Below are 15,707 nucleotides of genomic sequence, written 5' to 3'. Positions count from 1 at the left end.
GCTCAACATCATTTTGTTGCAGGTTGACACTAGAACCTTATGACTCTCTGACCACTAATTATTTTCTTATACCACGTACATGAGACCATGGAACTTAAATCATCATTTTCTTGATTATATTTTTAATTGAAGTTTGTGGCTAAAATGGGGATAAGCACAGCTGCCCTATTCCAGAAGCTAGCTACGAGAATCAAATGGGAATATATATGAGAGTCTTTTGAACTTTCAAGTAACATATAAATATTACCATATTCCTGCCTGTTCTGGCTCTTTTATGAATATCTCATTTGCTTAAAAGCCAATTTTATTTTTTTCTTATGGGTTCTCTTATTTTTCTGAGAATACGTGATATGAAAGTCTCACAAGAGAAAATAAAAGTAGCATATTTTCCTCACCAGGCGTCCACCTATTTTCATGCTTAGAATCACAGAATCACAGAGATGGAGAGGAATTTAAAGGCGTAAGATACTTCTACAAATAATTTTAACATAAATTAGTGTGTAATAAGTGTCATGAGAGTGATGTGAACCACTGTGAGCTCTGAGGAGGGAGAAGTGACCTCCGCCTGCGAGGAGGAAAGGCTTCGTGGAGGAGTAAGTGGGGTTCCAGCAGAGGCGGCAGGGAGCGAGAGGACGTTCTGCATGAAGGGAAAGGGCTTCCTCTCCACGCAGTGAATCCAGAAACATCAGAAATCCAGCTTGGCTAGTAGTTTGGCACGTGTAGCAGAGCAACAGGATATATCTGGGGTGGACAGTAGTGAGAATCTGTTTTGGGTACCAACACTTAATAACAGAATCCTAGAATTGTAAAATGAAATTTTCACAGCACAGCCTATGAATGGCTATATTCTTAAGTGTAAAAATCTACTTATAAAAATGAGGTGGTCACCAAAGTGTTTCTAACTCTTCAATTGTTTAATGGTATCTTAGTGGCATTTACAAACAGGACAAAAATGCCTTGAAAGAAATTTTTGTCCTATACATATGTTGTTAAAAAGAGGGAGGCGGAGACAGAACATCCACCATTTATTTATAGAGTGGAGACTTCTGGTCACAGGGAGCATTTTCTCATCTCCAGAAACATAGAATAGTGGATAACGTACAAATAAAGAAAGTAAGAAACAAACAGAGCCAGACTTAAAAGCAGGATAAACATCTCCATGAACCAGAAGTATTCTAGAAAGCAGATGCAAACCAGTGGATGGAGCTGAAGCCTGGTCAGTGGGGGCCAGGCCTCTGGTTCCCGCCCCCCTCCCGGGGGTGGGAGCGTAAAGTAAACTAAAAGTGGTCTATGTAAGAGGGAGCACCCAGGCTGGGGTCTAGAGCCCTCCATTTGTGGAAAGAGGCTGAAAACACTGCCTCCAGCTGCCATCTGGGCATCTAGATTAAATGAAACTGTGGACCTCAGGGATAGGGGGCACGGAACCAGCCCCACAACCAGGAGCTGAAGCGGGATGGTCACACCACAGCACGGCCGGATATGTAAAACACTGTTATGACACCTGGCTCTGGACTTGGGGCTGGGGAGACACGGACAGTGGGAGAGGCAACCACAAGCCCACTAGACAAGGAAAGCTAAGGCACAGAAGGGGAGAAACAATTTTAACAAGTTACATAAGCCAAACCCATGAAAAAAAATCTAATATTCAGAAGAATAGCCAACATAAAAAATAATCACAGCAAAACTTCAGTTTAGGTGAGATTGATTTTAAAGAACAATCTGAAAAAAATCTTTATGTTTAATCTGAAGTTGTTGGAATATGGGAGGTACAGATGGAATAATATTGGCCATGAGTTGATAAATGTTGAAGCAAGGTCATCTCTACTTTTTATACAAATTTTCCATAATAAAAACTTTAAAAATAATTATGTTTCAAATGCTCAAAGAGAAAAGTGAGGACATCTGTAAATCTATAGATTTGAAATTTACAGATCTGAGTATAAAGATTTGAGAACATATATATAGATTTAAGAATCTATAGACCCACGAATCTATTAAAAAAAATGAAAAAATTATATAAATAAAAAAAGAACTGGAGGCCAAAATAAAGAACCAATTAAAAGTCTTGGAATGGCAAAATGTAGTAATAGAAAATTTTAAAAACTTAATAGACTTATATTAAAGAAAAAGTATAGAAGTAGAAATTTGGAAAACTATTCTGAGGAATTTACCAACACAACACATAAATAAACAGAATTTTTTCTAAATGAAAGTGTAGTTAAGGGACAAGGAGGATAGATTGAGAGGCTCCAAAAGGAATATATTTCAAATAATCATATTATCTCCTTGAGTTACAGGATTATTTTGTAAAGGCCAAGAATGGTCAGGATCATCCCAAATTTTGAAGTTCTATTAATTAGAGGGTAATTAGAACACCCTCTAATAAAATGTCTGTCTGTACAATTCTCAGAAAAGAAAAAGGAGACATTCTTTAATGGATCATTGATAAGACCTTATACTCTTAACGTACCTCAATGTCATCCTTATTTTTAAGGAGTGGTGCTTCCATAATATTTCTAAGACAAAAAGAATCAGATTCCACATCAAATGGGGTTCCAGTTAACTCAGAGATTCGATCCCAGTGCCTCTGTTTCATCGCCTTATTGGTCATCATTTCCAGTAGAGGACATGACTCGCTGAAATCATCAATCCTTTTTTTGAGATCCAAGTAAGCTTGCCAGTCTTTAAGTCCTTTTGGCAGTTTACGACACCTTTCAGAAAGAAAGAGAAAAAGAATCACCTACACATTTCTTTGAAGAAAGTTTTACGTACATACAGCAATATATCAGGGAATATATTAGTTTGTGAAATACCTATAGGATCCTTAGAAGTTAGGCATTATAAAAAGGTAAGCTAACTGAATTGAAACTCACCTGTTTTGAAATTCCTGCAGTTCTGCATTAATTTTTTCAATATCTACATCTCCCCAAAGTATCTCATAATAACCACTAATACTGCCCATTACAGTATCATACAGTCCATACAGCTTCTGCAGCAAGTTGAGTTCCTTTCTGGGAAACAAAAATAATTAAGTCATCATACAATGTGTATTTTTAAAATAAATTCCATATTAGATAGGTAGAGTTCATCCAATTACATATTTCATATATTACAAAAATAATGTCTTATGGGTAATAAATGCATACAACTATATTGGTTTCCAATACAAAGACTTTGTTGTAGCTCTATCAATAAGGTCACATTTACAGTTCTCCAATATTCTGAATCATTCTATAACTTGACATTAACAAATGGGTTGATTATTTTGTAAAGGAAAAATCTCTGTGTTTTTTAATGAGAAACTTACTACACCAATCATTGCAAACAATGCGACCAAACCTTGATAACAAGATCAAAGCTAAAGCTAAAGTTTCATTTGATTTTTTTTCCTTTCAAATACAAGCTGTATTTGTTGGTCCAAGTGCAGTGGTGTTTATAACTAATTGATCACAACCAGTTGCAGATTCCTTTGTTCCTTCTCTACTCCCACTGCTTCACTTGACCAGCAAAAAACCCCACAAAAAACAACAAACAAACAAACAAACAAACAAAAACCAAATACAAGCTGGATTTTTATGAGAACATTTCCCATGACTAAATCTTCGTCTGCCTTTAAGTATGAGCTTAAATGTCACTTTTCTACCAGAAATTTTCCCTCATGTGTCCAGATATAGTTACTATATCCAAAACAAGAATAAAAGATCCAAGTAAGGGAAAAGTTCTTAATTGTGTAAAACACCAAACTGACCACTCAACAGAGGCTGTGGATTCTCCCAGAAATTCCTCAGCCCTTAGCATACCATGAGGTTCCACTGAACCCAATTTTAATTTGGAGTTAATTTTTTGAGTAGTTCTATTTCTAAGGATTGATATTCTTTATTAAAGATAATCCAAAGATCAAAAAATAAAAATTTTACATTTTTAATGGAGTAAAACTCATCCTATCTTGCAATTACCATGTGGGTGTACTACACCTTTTTATAAATCTCAGACACATTCTGCAATCTTAGTTATCTTATTTTTCCAATTCTTGATTCATTTTTCTTTTCATCATCCTATTATTTCATTATTACTCATTGATTATTCCAGACTATGCTTTAAAATGACTAAAATAATAAGATAAAAATGATGAAATCTCCTAGAAAGAATCACTGTTTTATTACCCTTCAGGTTTCTTATTGTATTGCCCAAAGTATTGCATCATCTCTTAAGAGATAGAAAAAGAATGCCAGAGATGCCATTTTTGTAGTCTTTAAATTTTTGCTTGCTTAGCTTTCACTTAATATAATTAAGAATTTTTTTATTTTCTACCTTAAACAGTGAAGAGAAGAAAATTGGCAAAGGAATGTGTTTCACAAGTATTAAACAGAAAAGAGACAGAAGGCAGCACTCTAGACTCTAATTTTGATGGTGAAATTCATTACATAAGTAAAACATCAGACTATGAGTCTTCAGATGACAATAACCTAGATGAATTTTATTCACTCAGTAACTTATGAGTGAACGATAGATTTCCATAGACTTCAATACAGGCAAGGGTCTCATCACGTGATATTTTGCAACAAGAACTCATTTTGTGAAAAAGATAAGTGACAGTGTTCTTTCATTATTTATGATATTTGTGTAAGTTTTATCTGACACATTTCATAAGTGGACAAATGATGAAGGCAGATGTGAATTCAAAGGAAATAGATGACATAGAAACAAAAAAAATTCATTGAATTGAGCAAATCTAAAAGTAAAGACTTTTGTGTTTAGAGAGCAAAGAAGATGACAGTCCTCTCTTCAATAAAATTGAATGTCCAAGTTTGCAAGTCTTGAGTTTTGACAGTGCAAAATAAAACAGAGGTAATGACAAGCTAGAGATCCACTGGAGCTGGATTTAAAATCTGGAATCAGTGTTTACAAGATGGGAATGCTCCAGTTTCACGCATGACAGCTGATGAAGAGTTAGTTGCTTTCAAATGTTAGTCTTCATGTTGTGTACACATATCTTCAAACCAGGAGGACATTATGGAGTCAAAGCTTGAGTTTACTTAAATTCTTATTAAATTTTCTAATAAAAGTGCTTTTCACTATTCTTTTATTCTTACTTGTATAAATTATTCATAAAATTACTTTAAAATATCAAAATAAAAATGATCCATTGATCTGGATGGTAAATGATGGTGACTATTTTTCCTGCTATACTGAGGGTTTATGACTCACGGACTGAATTTCAGACTGTGTCTAACAGTCACCTAGAGAGTATGTGACAATGCAGATTTCCTAGGACCCAATTCCAGAGATTCTGATTCAGTAAGTCAGGGATGAGAACCAGACATCTGCAATTCTAACACAATTGTTTAATGGATTAAATTTGGAAGAATGTCTGTTTTAGAAAGAGAATAAAAACCATCTACCTGAAATGGCTGAAGCATTAATCTTCAGAAAATTTCATGTCTATTTTGCTATGAAATTTTCATGCTGTGACTTTGAAGGAAGTCAACATACAGTTCTTTCCTAAAGCCAAGACCCTAATGAGCTAATATCACAGTATTAATGTTGCTTTTAAGGAAAGTTATATTTAAAATCCTATTAAAACATTCTAAAATTCTATTAAAATCTACTTGTTTAGATCTAGTGTTTAAAATCGATTAAGTTCTTTGGCCTTCAATCTCAATAAATTCCCTGTCTACACAATGGGGAAGAGCATTGTAGCATTAGCTGCAATAAGAAGGGAAGGGGAGCCGAGGAGGGTTATTCCTCTTAAAAAACAAACATTATCCAAAATTGCAGGGCTTCAGCATAATCACTGACACTATTCAAAAATAGCGAAAAGAAAAAGTGAAGCATAGAGTAAATATAGGCCCAGAATCTTTGCAATGTATTTTCTACTCCCCCAGAACATTTCTTTTGTATATGGAGACGGTGTGTCCACTAGGTCAGGAATAGCAGGAACACAGGGATATTCAGGAGTATTCCAAGCCATGTTCTTCTCTGTATGATAAAGGATCCAATGGTGACATGATCCTTCTAATGGACAGTATTTAATTATTTGCATGTAACACTCGCATATTTTCTAAACGTACCTGGTTTTGTGTAAAACCTCATAGTCAGTCACAGGCAATCCAAATAGTTGTTCACCAGATGAATACGTAACGAATTTCCTCCACAGATCATCAAAATTAGCCTATAACAAAGGTTTTTAAATTGTACTAAAATATAAATAATTCAGATCTCATTAAAGTTGAATTTATTATAATCACAATAAAAGCTAGGTTGAGGTTTATTAAGTAATATCTATGAAACAAGGATTTGTGAAGCAAATTTATACTAAGCTATCAGAGGAAAAGTTAAACACTTAGGAAAGTTAACTTTCAAGCATTCTAAAAGCACCCATTTTATGTAAAATTATTTCTTTAATAAAGTAAGGGGTCTCCAGAAGATCTATACTTCAAGTTCTCATAAATACATCTGAAGGTAATAAAACTGCATTAAGAAAATCTATAATTCGGGCTTTTTCACTAATTTAGACTGGCCATCTCTCTCTCTTACAGGGCTCAAATGAGTGAAGTATTAGTAGAATCCAATGCTGCCTTCTCTACATGCAATAAAGAGTATATAAGATGAAAGCTTCCACTTCAACACCATTTGAAATAATTCTAACAATTTAAATCAACAAAGTTAATGCACACATCTTTTAATATTTTCTTTTAAATCGAGAGCATTCCTTCGTGGTTAGCATAGTGATTCCTCAATAAATTGACTGAATGGAGAGCCTATGGGACTATATGAACACTAGGAAAGGAGAAACAATAATTTCAAAGTTAAAATGCATTAAAATAATAGTGTTTAAAATCTTGTTCATGTGGTAAAGCCTATTGATGGAAGCCTATCACTCACCCCTTTTTTCCTTCAGGTTCCAAATAATATAAATAGACCCACAGCAACAGCCTAACAGGGAACAAAGTATCAGCTTTGTCAGCAGACCAGCAGAGTGCCCAATAACTCCCAAAAAACAGCATAAAGTTACATTAGAGAACACCACTAGGGGGCCTGGGCATGGTGGCTCATGCCTGTAATGCCAGCACTTTGGGAGGCAGAGGCAGGAGGATCGCTTGAGGCCAGGAGTTCAAGACCAGCCTGGGCAGCATAGCGAGACCCCTGTCTCTACAAAAAAAAAAAAAAAAAAATCAGAAAAATTAGCAGGGTATGGTGGTGTGCACCTGTAGTCCCAGCTTCTCAGGAAGCTGAGGCAGAAGGATGGCTTGAGCCCAGGAGTTTGAGGTTACAGTGAGCTATGATGCTCACTGCACTCTAGTATGGGCAACAGAGCAAGACCCTGTTCTCAAGAAAGAAACGAAAGAAAGAGAAGGAAAGAAGGAAGGAAGGAAGGAAGGTAGGAGGGAGGAAGGAAGGAAGGAAGGAATAACTAGGACCCAAGGCTCAATGTGGGGTGCCTAGACCTAGCTACCTGCTTTTTGGGGGACGGGGTTTAGGGGTGGGGTACGCCTGCTTCTGAGCAGAGTTGGGTCTACAAATCTGACCCCAAGTCACATATCCAACCAGATGCACGGCAGACAGCCTGTAAGGCTCACACCCCTAGGCAAAGGCAGAACAGAAGGTACAAAAAGGCAAGAGATGAGCCCTACACTGTCTTTTCAATGAAGTACCCACACCCCTGGTAAAAACATGGCACATAATGTCCCAGTTGCTTAACAATAACTTGGTTTCTTTAACGTACCCTTATTTTCTCTGTAAATGTGAAGACAAGGTCATCTGCTCAAACAAATCCCAAAGCTGCTCCTCCTCCCACATTCCCTACTTCAGTAAGTAACTCGCTCTTCACCTATTTGCGCAAGCTGGAATCCCTGATCTTTTCCCCTCAACCCAGGCTCCAAGCCTATCAGTTCTGCTTCTTTAATAAATGCATCATCCATCCAATTTTCTTAATTCTACAGATGCCACTTGCTTGGTCTCAATCTTTACAATTTCTTGCTCGTATTACCGAAACTACAATCAGTCTGACAGTTCTCCCCCCAAACCACCAGTCCCACACTAATACCACAAAAATCTTCTAAAAACACAACTGTTTTTAAAAATCTAGTATGATCCTATCACTCCCTGCTTTGACCCCTCCAGCCCTCAGGGTAGGATTCACACTCCTTATGATTGCCCACCCACCCTCCACGAGTAGTCTCTGCCCACTCTACCGCTCCATTCTCATCTCTATCCTCTTTGCCCATATCTTCCCAAATCTTCCTGACTGTCTCCTCACTGCTGGGCCTTTGTATAATATGAGCCACCAATTCTGCCTACCTTGCTCTCCCTCCTTCTTCCCCTGGCTAACTCTAATTAGTCCTTCAAGATGCAGCTCAGGTGCCTCTTCTTCCAGGAAGCCTTCTTTTTCTGCCCCAACAGCCCCCATGTGGGTCAGGAGCCCCTTACACCGGTTTTCATTACACAACTTCACGTAACTGGATCACAATGCTCATCACTTGGTTTTGGGAGTTCTCTCTCTAGCTTGCTGTCTCCCTGCAAGATTTTAGCGGCTTAGAGGTAAGAACCATTTCTTAACCAAATTTCTACTGAGCAAGCCAGATAGTAGGCATCCAATAAATATATATATATATTTTTTTAATAAGAATGTAGGTGGGATAGGGGACATACATAAAAAGAACATGAGCACATTGTTCAGCCACTGTAGGAAATAGGAAAAAGAACAGGAAAAAAGAACAGAACTGCCTGATACTCCCAAGGGACAAGTTTACATAGGAATCCATGAACTTGCAAAGCATTAATCCAAGTGGGTGTGTGATTTTTTTCTCTAGACATGCTCAGCAATCTGAGTGTAGGAAAAAGCGGTGAATGGTTGGCCTGACCCAATAGGTATTGTTCTGTATGAGGTGGGACAAAGGAGTGGGGGAGTTTAAAGTAATGAATACAAAAGGAAGAAAAATAACAGATACAGAGGGAAGGCAGGGAAAACATTTACCAACATTTAAAATCTTATCTTGATAAATTTATTACACTATGAATGTTTGACCACTTTACATATCAAATAAGATGCTTAGACCTAGAACAGGGTGTACACTTAAGTTCAAAATCAGGGTCTGATTCTCTAAAAATACAAAGAGATATTCTGTGGAGGGGCGTGGAGGGGCACAGAAGTAGTCAATTACCTCGGTTAGCAAATTCTTATACAATTAAAGTCTGTGTGTACTTTAGACACTAAATTTTCTATTATAAGGTTAAACATAAATTTTTCCCTAAAATCTTTTTTAAAAATCACACATTATCAATATAACCAAAAAAAAAAATGTGGTTTTACCTGAAATATCTGTAGCCTGTTGCTAGCTTCTTGGGGTGGTATATTTGGAACCATGGGTCCTTCCTGTAAGGAATAATATAATCTCCATTTTCATTCTTAATCATATATATTTGTCAGATTATTGGATTTATCTATTATTTACTTTTAAATAAATAAGCATTATTTTTAATTTAAATGATCTAACTTTGTCCTGTACTTGAAGCTTTCATTTATTTTTTTGGTAACAGCTTTATTGAGATGTTATTCATATACTATACAATTCACCCATTTACAGTGTACAATTCAATGGTTTCTAGTATATTCACAGAGTTGTGCAACCATGACCACAATCAATTTTAGAAGATTTTCATCACTCCAGCCTCCATTCATTTTTAAATGACCTTGACACAGCTAATACAAACTGTGACAAAACTACTGTGACAAAACTACATGAAGTGTGTACCACGGGAGCCCTGCTGAAGTCCATTTATGAGTATAAATAATGGTGCTGTGGTTGTGCATTAGAACAGCTGACACAGAGTTCTGAGAACAGCCTCCTTTTACTAATTGTTCAGCCCAATACGGAAATAGAGGCAAACATAAGTTGGACACTTGGAAGCAGCAGAAGGCAGTCTCTGGTGGCCAGAAGCCAGAAGACGATTACAAAATAATCCCCAAAAAAGAGACCCGCAAATAATCAAAGGAATAAAAATATTTACTATATAGTGATATTAAAATGACAAGGGCTCTTCCCCATTGAAAAATTGAGGATAGTAAGAATATTAACATGGTCTGTACAATCATGGATATTATGGGTATGCTAAATAATAGACCAGATTCCCAATATAATAGTGTGGAAAAGGTTAAATGAGGCACAGTAAAATTTTAAAGAGTTTATTTGAACACACAGCAATTCATGAATCAGGCAGCTCCAAACCAGAAGGGGCTCAAGAGCTTCACTGCAGAGGCCTAAGGCACAGGCTTTCATACAGTGAATACAGAGGTAATACAAAGAAAATATGTGACTGGTTACAGTTATAAAGTTGCCTTCTTGGGTTTATCCTACCAGAAAGTTCCTAGTTATATAATTATAGCTCTATTTGCAGCTTCTGATTGGTTGAGCTTAAGTTCTATGTTTCTTTAATATAGACATGTACAAAAAAATAGCTCGTTAAGTTTCACTTATGTCTGCAAATCATGCAAGGTTAGGTCACTTAAGATGCCTAACTGGCTTTGTCTGCTCGGGGATTCTTCAGGCCTGGTTTCCATTTTAATCTACTTTAACAATAGAATGATAGGACAAATCAAAAGAGTTAAGTTCAGTACATGTAAAAATAAAAGCATTATATAAGTAGCAACAAGGGCCTCAAATCCTCTTATGAATACAGATCCCCTGTGACCTCTATAAGAAAGAATGTTTTAGGGGAACATTTTGAGTTCATCTTCAAGGAGGTCACCATTATCAGTCAGAAGACCAGGTTGAGTAGCCTGTGGGACTGACCCAGCATGACATCTACTATTTATTTTCAGTGACCCTTTTGGTTCTCTAAAAGTTAGTGAAAATGCAAAATCAGTTGCATAATATCCTGGTATTAAGGTGTTTATAGTTTCTTACAGCCTTCCAAAACCTGTATCACATTTTCCACCACAAGAATTCTGGCCCTGCGAAAGGACGAAACCAGACCCTTTGGTCTTTCCATAATCTCCAAAATTGTTGCTCCTTTTAACAGTAAAATCTGCTTTCTTTCTCTATGTGATGTGCTTAAAAGATTAGCTGTCCCTTTTTTCTGATAGCTGCAAACATGCAAATATAGCCACTTACATACAACATACTTATTTCTCAGGGCTCAGCACTTTCACTTCATATGAACGTATCACAGAACATTTTAACACACAGTAAGCAAATACTTAAATTACCGACTCATATGCTTCCGCAAAGTTTAGCACGTCCTCACGAAACACTTCCACAGACTCAAGTAGGCTACTTTTAAACTTTGGCTGCACTTGAACTAGTTCATCTTGTACAGAAACCTAGAATAAAAAAACCAATATTCAACATGAGAGTGAAAGTAACATGTTAAAAATGAAAACAACAATTCTATCCCAGCAGGTTTATCTCACGGAGATGTCCTATATGAACAAGGATGTCTCTGTTTGTAATAAAATACTCTAACAACCCAAAGGCACCTACAGGAGACTCAAATCATTCTAGTTAGTGACTCAAGAAGCAAAGTCATTTTCTCTGTAACTGTGGTTAGAGAAAAGTTTTCTCGCTGATTCAGCCCAGGCCATTGCTTGGGCTAAGGGAAGAGTTATTATTACTGGCCCAGTCTGGGTTATGTGCTACCTCTGGGGCCCAGCCAAGGTCTGGGATTAGCAATCTCTAATAGGTTCACACAGCTTCAGTGGTTGGAGTAATTCCCTAAAAGGAAGTGATATTACTCTAGGTATATTAAAAAAAAATAGCAATTACCCTCCACAATGGTCTTGAAAGCTTCTGTTTAAACCTTCAATAATAGCTGCACTTAAATAATGCTTACTGTCTGCCATGCTCTTTACATATGTTAATTCATTTTATCTTCATAACAACCCTAGGTTAGTAAATCACGTTATGCTAATATTATACCCGTTTTACAGGCAAGGAAATTGAAGCAGAGAAATCCCCAAAATCCCAGCACCAGTACGAGGCAAAGTCAAGATTCAAAACCTGGCAGAGTGGGTTCAGGGCCCTTGCTCTTAACTGTTCTCAGCAATATCATCTGTCTATAGGTAGGAATAGATTTAAGTTTAATGGTGATTATAGTGTAGAACAGTCTATCTCTACTAAAGGATGGGTCAGTGGGTTTAACACTAACAGTTAAAGAGGTAGAAAACTACCTAAGTGAGTCTTTTCCATTGAAAAATAGCAGAAAATTAGGTTGCACTAAATCTCAATACAGAGTTCCTCATTTCTTTTCTAAGACTCACTCTCCTATAACTAATCACCAAGCATTTTTCAAAGTAAGCGATTAGTTGATATTGAATATGAATTTAAATAAGAATGAGTATTAAAAATATTTTACATACATTACCTCAAGTGAACCTCACAACTGCATATAAAAATTATTAATATTCCTAAATGACCACATGCAGAAATTGAAAACAAACATTATTAACTTGTGTAAGATCATTCAGTTGACTGGTTGGCAGAGATGCAATCACGAGCCATGACCCCAATTTCAGTTCTGTGTCCTTGCTACTGTGCCTTGCTTCAATATCAGTGACAAATCTTTCCATAAATGAGAAATTTTAAGCCAGTGTACAATTTAATTAATATTCAATAAAATTCCATATAATTAAAGAAAGTGAACCATCCCTTGCAGTTCATTTTTAATGTCTAACTTGTAGTGCGTAGATGTCTACCAACTTTAAAAATGGTTAGAGAAATTTATAACTATAAATGCCTCCATTAAAAGAAAAAACATCTCAAATCAGTAACCTAAACTTAATAAACAGGCAAAGAACAAACTCAAAAGTAATCAGAAGGAAGGAAACAATAAACACTAGAGCAGAAATAAATGATAAAGAGAATAGAAAACCAACAGAGAAAACAACAAACCAAGTTTCTTCTTTGAAAAGATTGATAAAATTGACAAACCTATACCTAGACTAACCAAGAATAAGGAAGATTCTTCACATTACTACAATTGGGAATGAAAGAAGGGTCATCACTACCAGCCTTAGAGAAATAAAAAGCAAGTGTCACAGTTGTTTTGGAATTTGTCTAGCAGGTTTTCCAGTCCTCACCAGAAGACCCTCCCCCTATATATATATGTGAAAGAAAGAAAGAAAGAGCATTATAAGGACACAATCAACAAAGTGAGCAAGAACCTACAAAATGGGAGAGAATATTTGCAAGTCACATATCTGAGAAGGGGTTAATATTCAGAATGTATAAAGAACTCCTACAACTCAACAACAAAAAGACAAACACCCTGATTAAAAATTGGGCAAAGGACTTGAATTTCTCCAAAGAAGATACACAAATAGCTAACAAGCATATAAAAAATGCTCAATATCACGAATTATTAGGAAAATGTAAATCAAAACCTCAACAAGATACCACCTTACCCATTAGGATGACTACTATCAAGGAAACAGAAAATAATAAGTTTTGGCAAAGATGTGGAGAAATTGAAACCCTTATGCACTGTTAGTGGCAATGTAAAATGGTGCAGCCACTATGGAAAACAGTATGGCAGTTCTTCAAAAAATTAAAAATAGGGCCAGGAACAATGGCTTACACCTATAATCCGGGTACTTTAACAGGCCAAGGCAGGAGGATCACTTGAGACCAGGAGTACAAGACCAGCCTGGGCAATATGGCAAGACCCTCATCACTACAAAAATTTTTTTAAAAAATCTGCCAGGCATAATGGTGCATGCCTGTAGTTCTAGCTACTCAGGAGGCTGAGGCAGGAGGATTGTTTGAGCTCAGGAGTTTGAGGTTACCTTGAGCTATGATCAGGCTGCTGCACTCCAGCCTGTACAACAGAGCGAGGCCCTATCTCTAAAAAATCAAAAATTAAAAGTAGGATTACTGCTGGGCGTGGTGGCTCACACCTGTAATCCTAGCACTCTGGGAGGGCGAGGCAGGAGGATTGCTCGAAGTCAGGAGTTCGAGACCAGCCTGAGCAAGAGCGAGACCCCATCTCTACTAAAAATAGAAAGAAATTATCTGGCCAACTAAAAATATATATAGAAAGAATTAGCCGGGCGGGTGGCGCATGCCTGTAGTCCCAGCAACTCAGGAGGCTGAGGCAGTAGGATTGCTCGAGCCCAGGAGTTTGAGGTTGCTGTGAGCTAGGCTGACGCCACAGCACTCACTCTAGCCCGGGGCAACAGAGCCAGACTCTGTCTCAAAAAAAAAAAAAAGTAGGATTACTTATAATTATTTAACACTATATGATCCAGCAATTCCACTTCTGAGTATATATTCAAAAGAGTATCTGAGTATATATTCAAAAGAATTAAAAGCAGGTCACAGAGAAATATTTATATACCAATGTTCATAGCAGCATTATTCACAACAGCCAAAAGATAGAAGCAATGCAAGCATCCACTGATGAATGAATAAACAAAATGTGGTATATACATATAATGAACATTATTCAGCCTTAAAAAGAAAGGAAATTCTGGCACATGCTGCAGCATAGATGACCATTGAGGACATTACTCGAAGTGAAATAAGCCAGTCACAAAGAGACAAATATTGTATGATTCCACTTATATGAGGTACCTAGAGTAGTCAAATTCACAGAGACAGAAAGTAGAATGGTGATTATCAGAGGGCAGGGGGAGGGGGAAATGGAGAGTTGTTTAATGGGTATAGAGTTTCAGTTTTGCAAGATGAAAAGTTCTGGAGACCGGTTGCACAACAATGTGAATATACTTAACTATAAAAATATATGCTTAAAATGGTTAAGATGGTAAATTTTTTTAATATGGTAAATTTTATGTTATGTGTATTTTGCTACAATTTTTTTTTCGAGACAGAGTCTCACTCTATTGGCCCAGATAGAGTGCAATGGTGTCATCATAGCTCACTATAACCTCAAACACCTGGGTTCAAGGTATCCTCCTGCCTCAGCTTCCTGAGTAGCTGGGACTACAGGCACGTGCCACCATGCCCGGCTAATTTTTCTATTTTTTGTAGACACAGGGTCTCACTATGTTGCTCAGGCTGGTCTTGAACTTCTGGCCTCAAGCGATCCTTCTGCCTCCACTTTCCAAAGTGCTAGTATTACAGGCATGAGTCACTGTACCCAGCCTTAAAAAGCTTAGTGCAAAGCTATAGTAATAAGACAGTGTGGTGCTGGCCTAAGGATAGACATATAGGACGACAAAATAGAATTGAGAGTCTGAAATAAACCCTTACATTTATAGTCAACTGATTTTCAACAAGGTTGCCAAGACAATTCATTGATGAAAGGATAGTTTTTCAATAAATGATACTGAGATAACTGGACATCCACATGCTTTTGCACGAAGTTGGACCAGTAACTTATATAAAAATTAATTTTAAATGTATCAGAGGCCAAACATTATAAAACACTCATAAACAAACTTGGGAGTAAATCTTCATAATCCTGGATTGGGCAATGGTTTCCTATATATGATACCAAAAACACAACAAACAACAAAAACAAAAACAGGTAAATTAGACTTCATCAAAATTAAAAATTTCTGTGCTTCAAAAGAGGCCATCAATAAAGTGAAAAGACAGCCCACAGAATGAGAGAAAATATTTGCAAATAATTTATCTGATAAGGAACTTGAATCCAAACTATATAAAGAACTATATAGAGAAATATGGCATTATAAACTTAATATTACAAGACAATCATTCAAGTGGTCTGTCACTGATTGAAACATC

At 36.7% G+C, this 15,707-nt stretch overlaps 1 protein-coding gene and 1 non-coding gene across 2 annotated transcripts in view; one reads left to right on the top strand and one right to left on the bottom strand.

Moving 5' to 3' along the window:
• Positions 1-15,707, bottom strand: part of DNAH8 (dynein axonemal heavy chain 8) — a 286,065-nt gene that overhangs the window by 176,666 nt on the left and 93,692 nt on the right. The window contains 5 exon segments of the mRNA XM_045542103.1: positions 2,471-2,711; positions 2,874-3,011; positions 6,072-6,172; positions 9,314-9,376; positions 11,210-11,323. Of these exon segments, the coding sequence (XP_045398059.1) occupies positions 2,471-2,711; positions 2,874-3,011; positions 6,072-6,172; positions 9,314-9,376; positions 11,210-11,323 (657 nt within the window).
• Positions 13,029-13,090, top strand: LOC123633735. Its single transcript, XR_006733747.1, has one exon. It is a non-coding gene; the product is annotated as a U7 small nuclear RNA (small nuclear RNA).

The sequence above is a fragment of the Lemur catta genome, chromosome 2, assembly GCF_020740605.2.
Source record: "Lemur catta isolate mLemCat1 chromosome 2, mLemCat1.pri, whole genome shotgun sequence".
Classification (NCBI taxonomy): domain Eukaryota; kingdom Metazoa; phylum Chordata; class Mammalia; order Primates; family Lemuridae; genus Lemur; species Lemur catta.
This window is presented reverse-complemented; position numbering and strand designations above follow the sequence as displayed.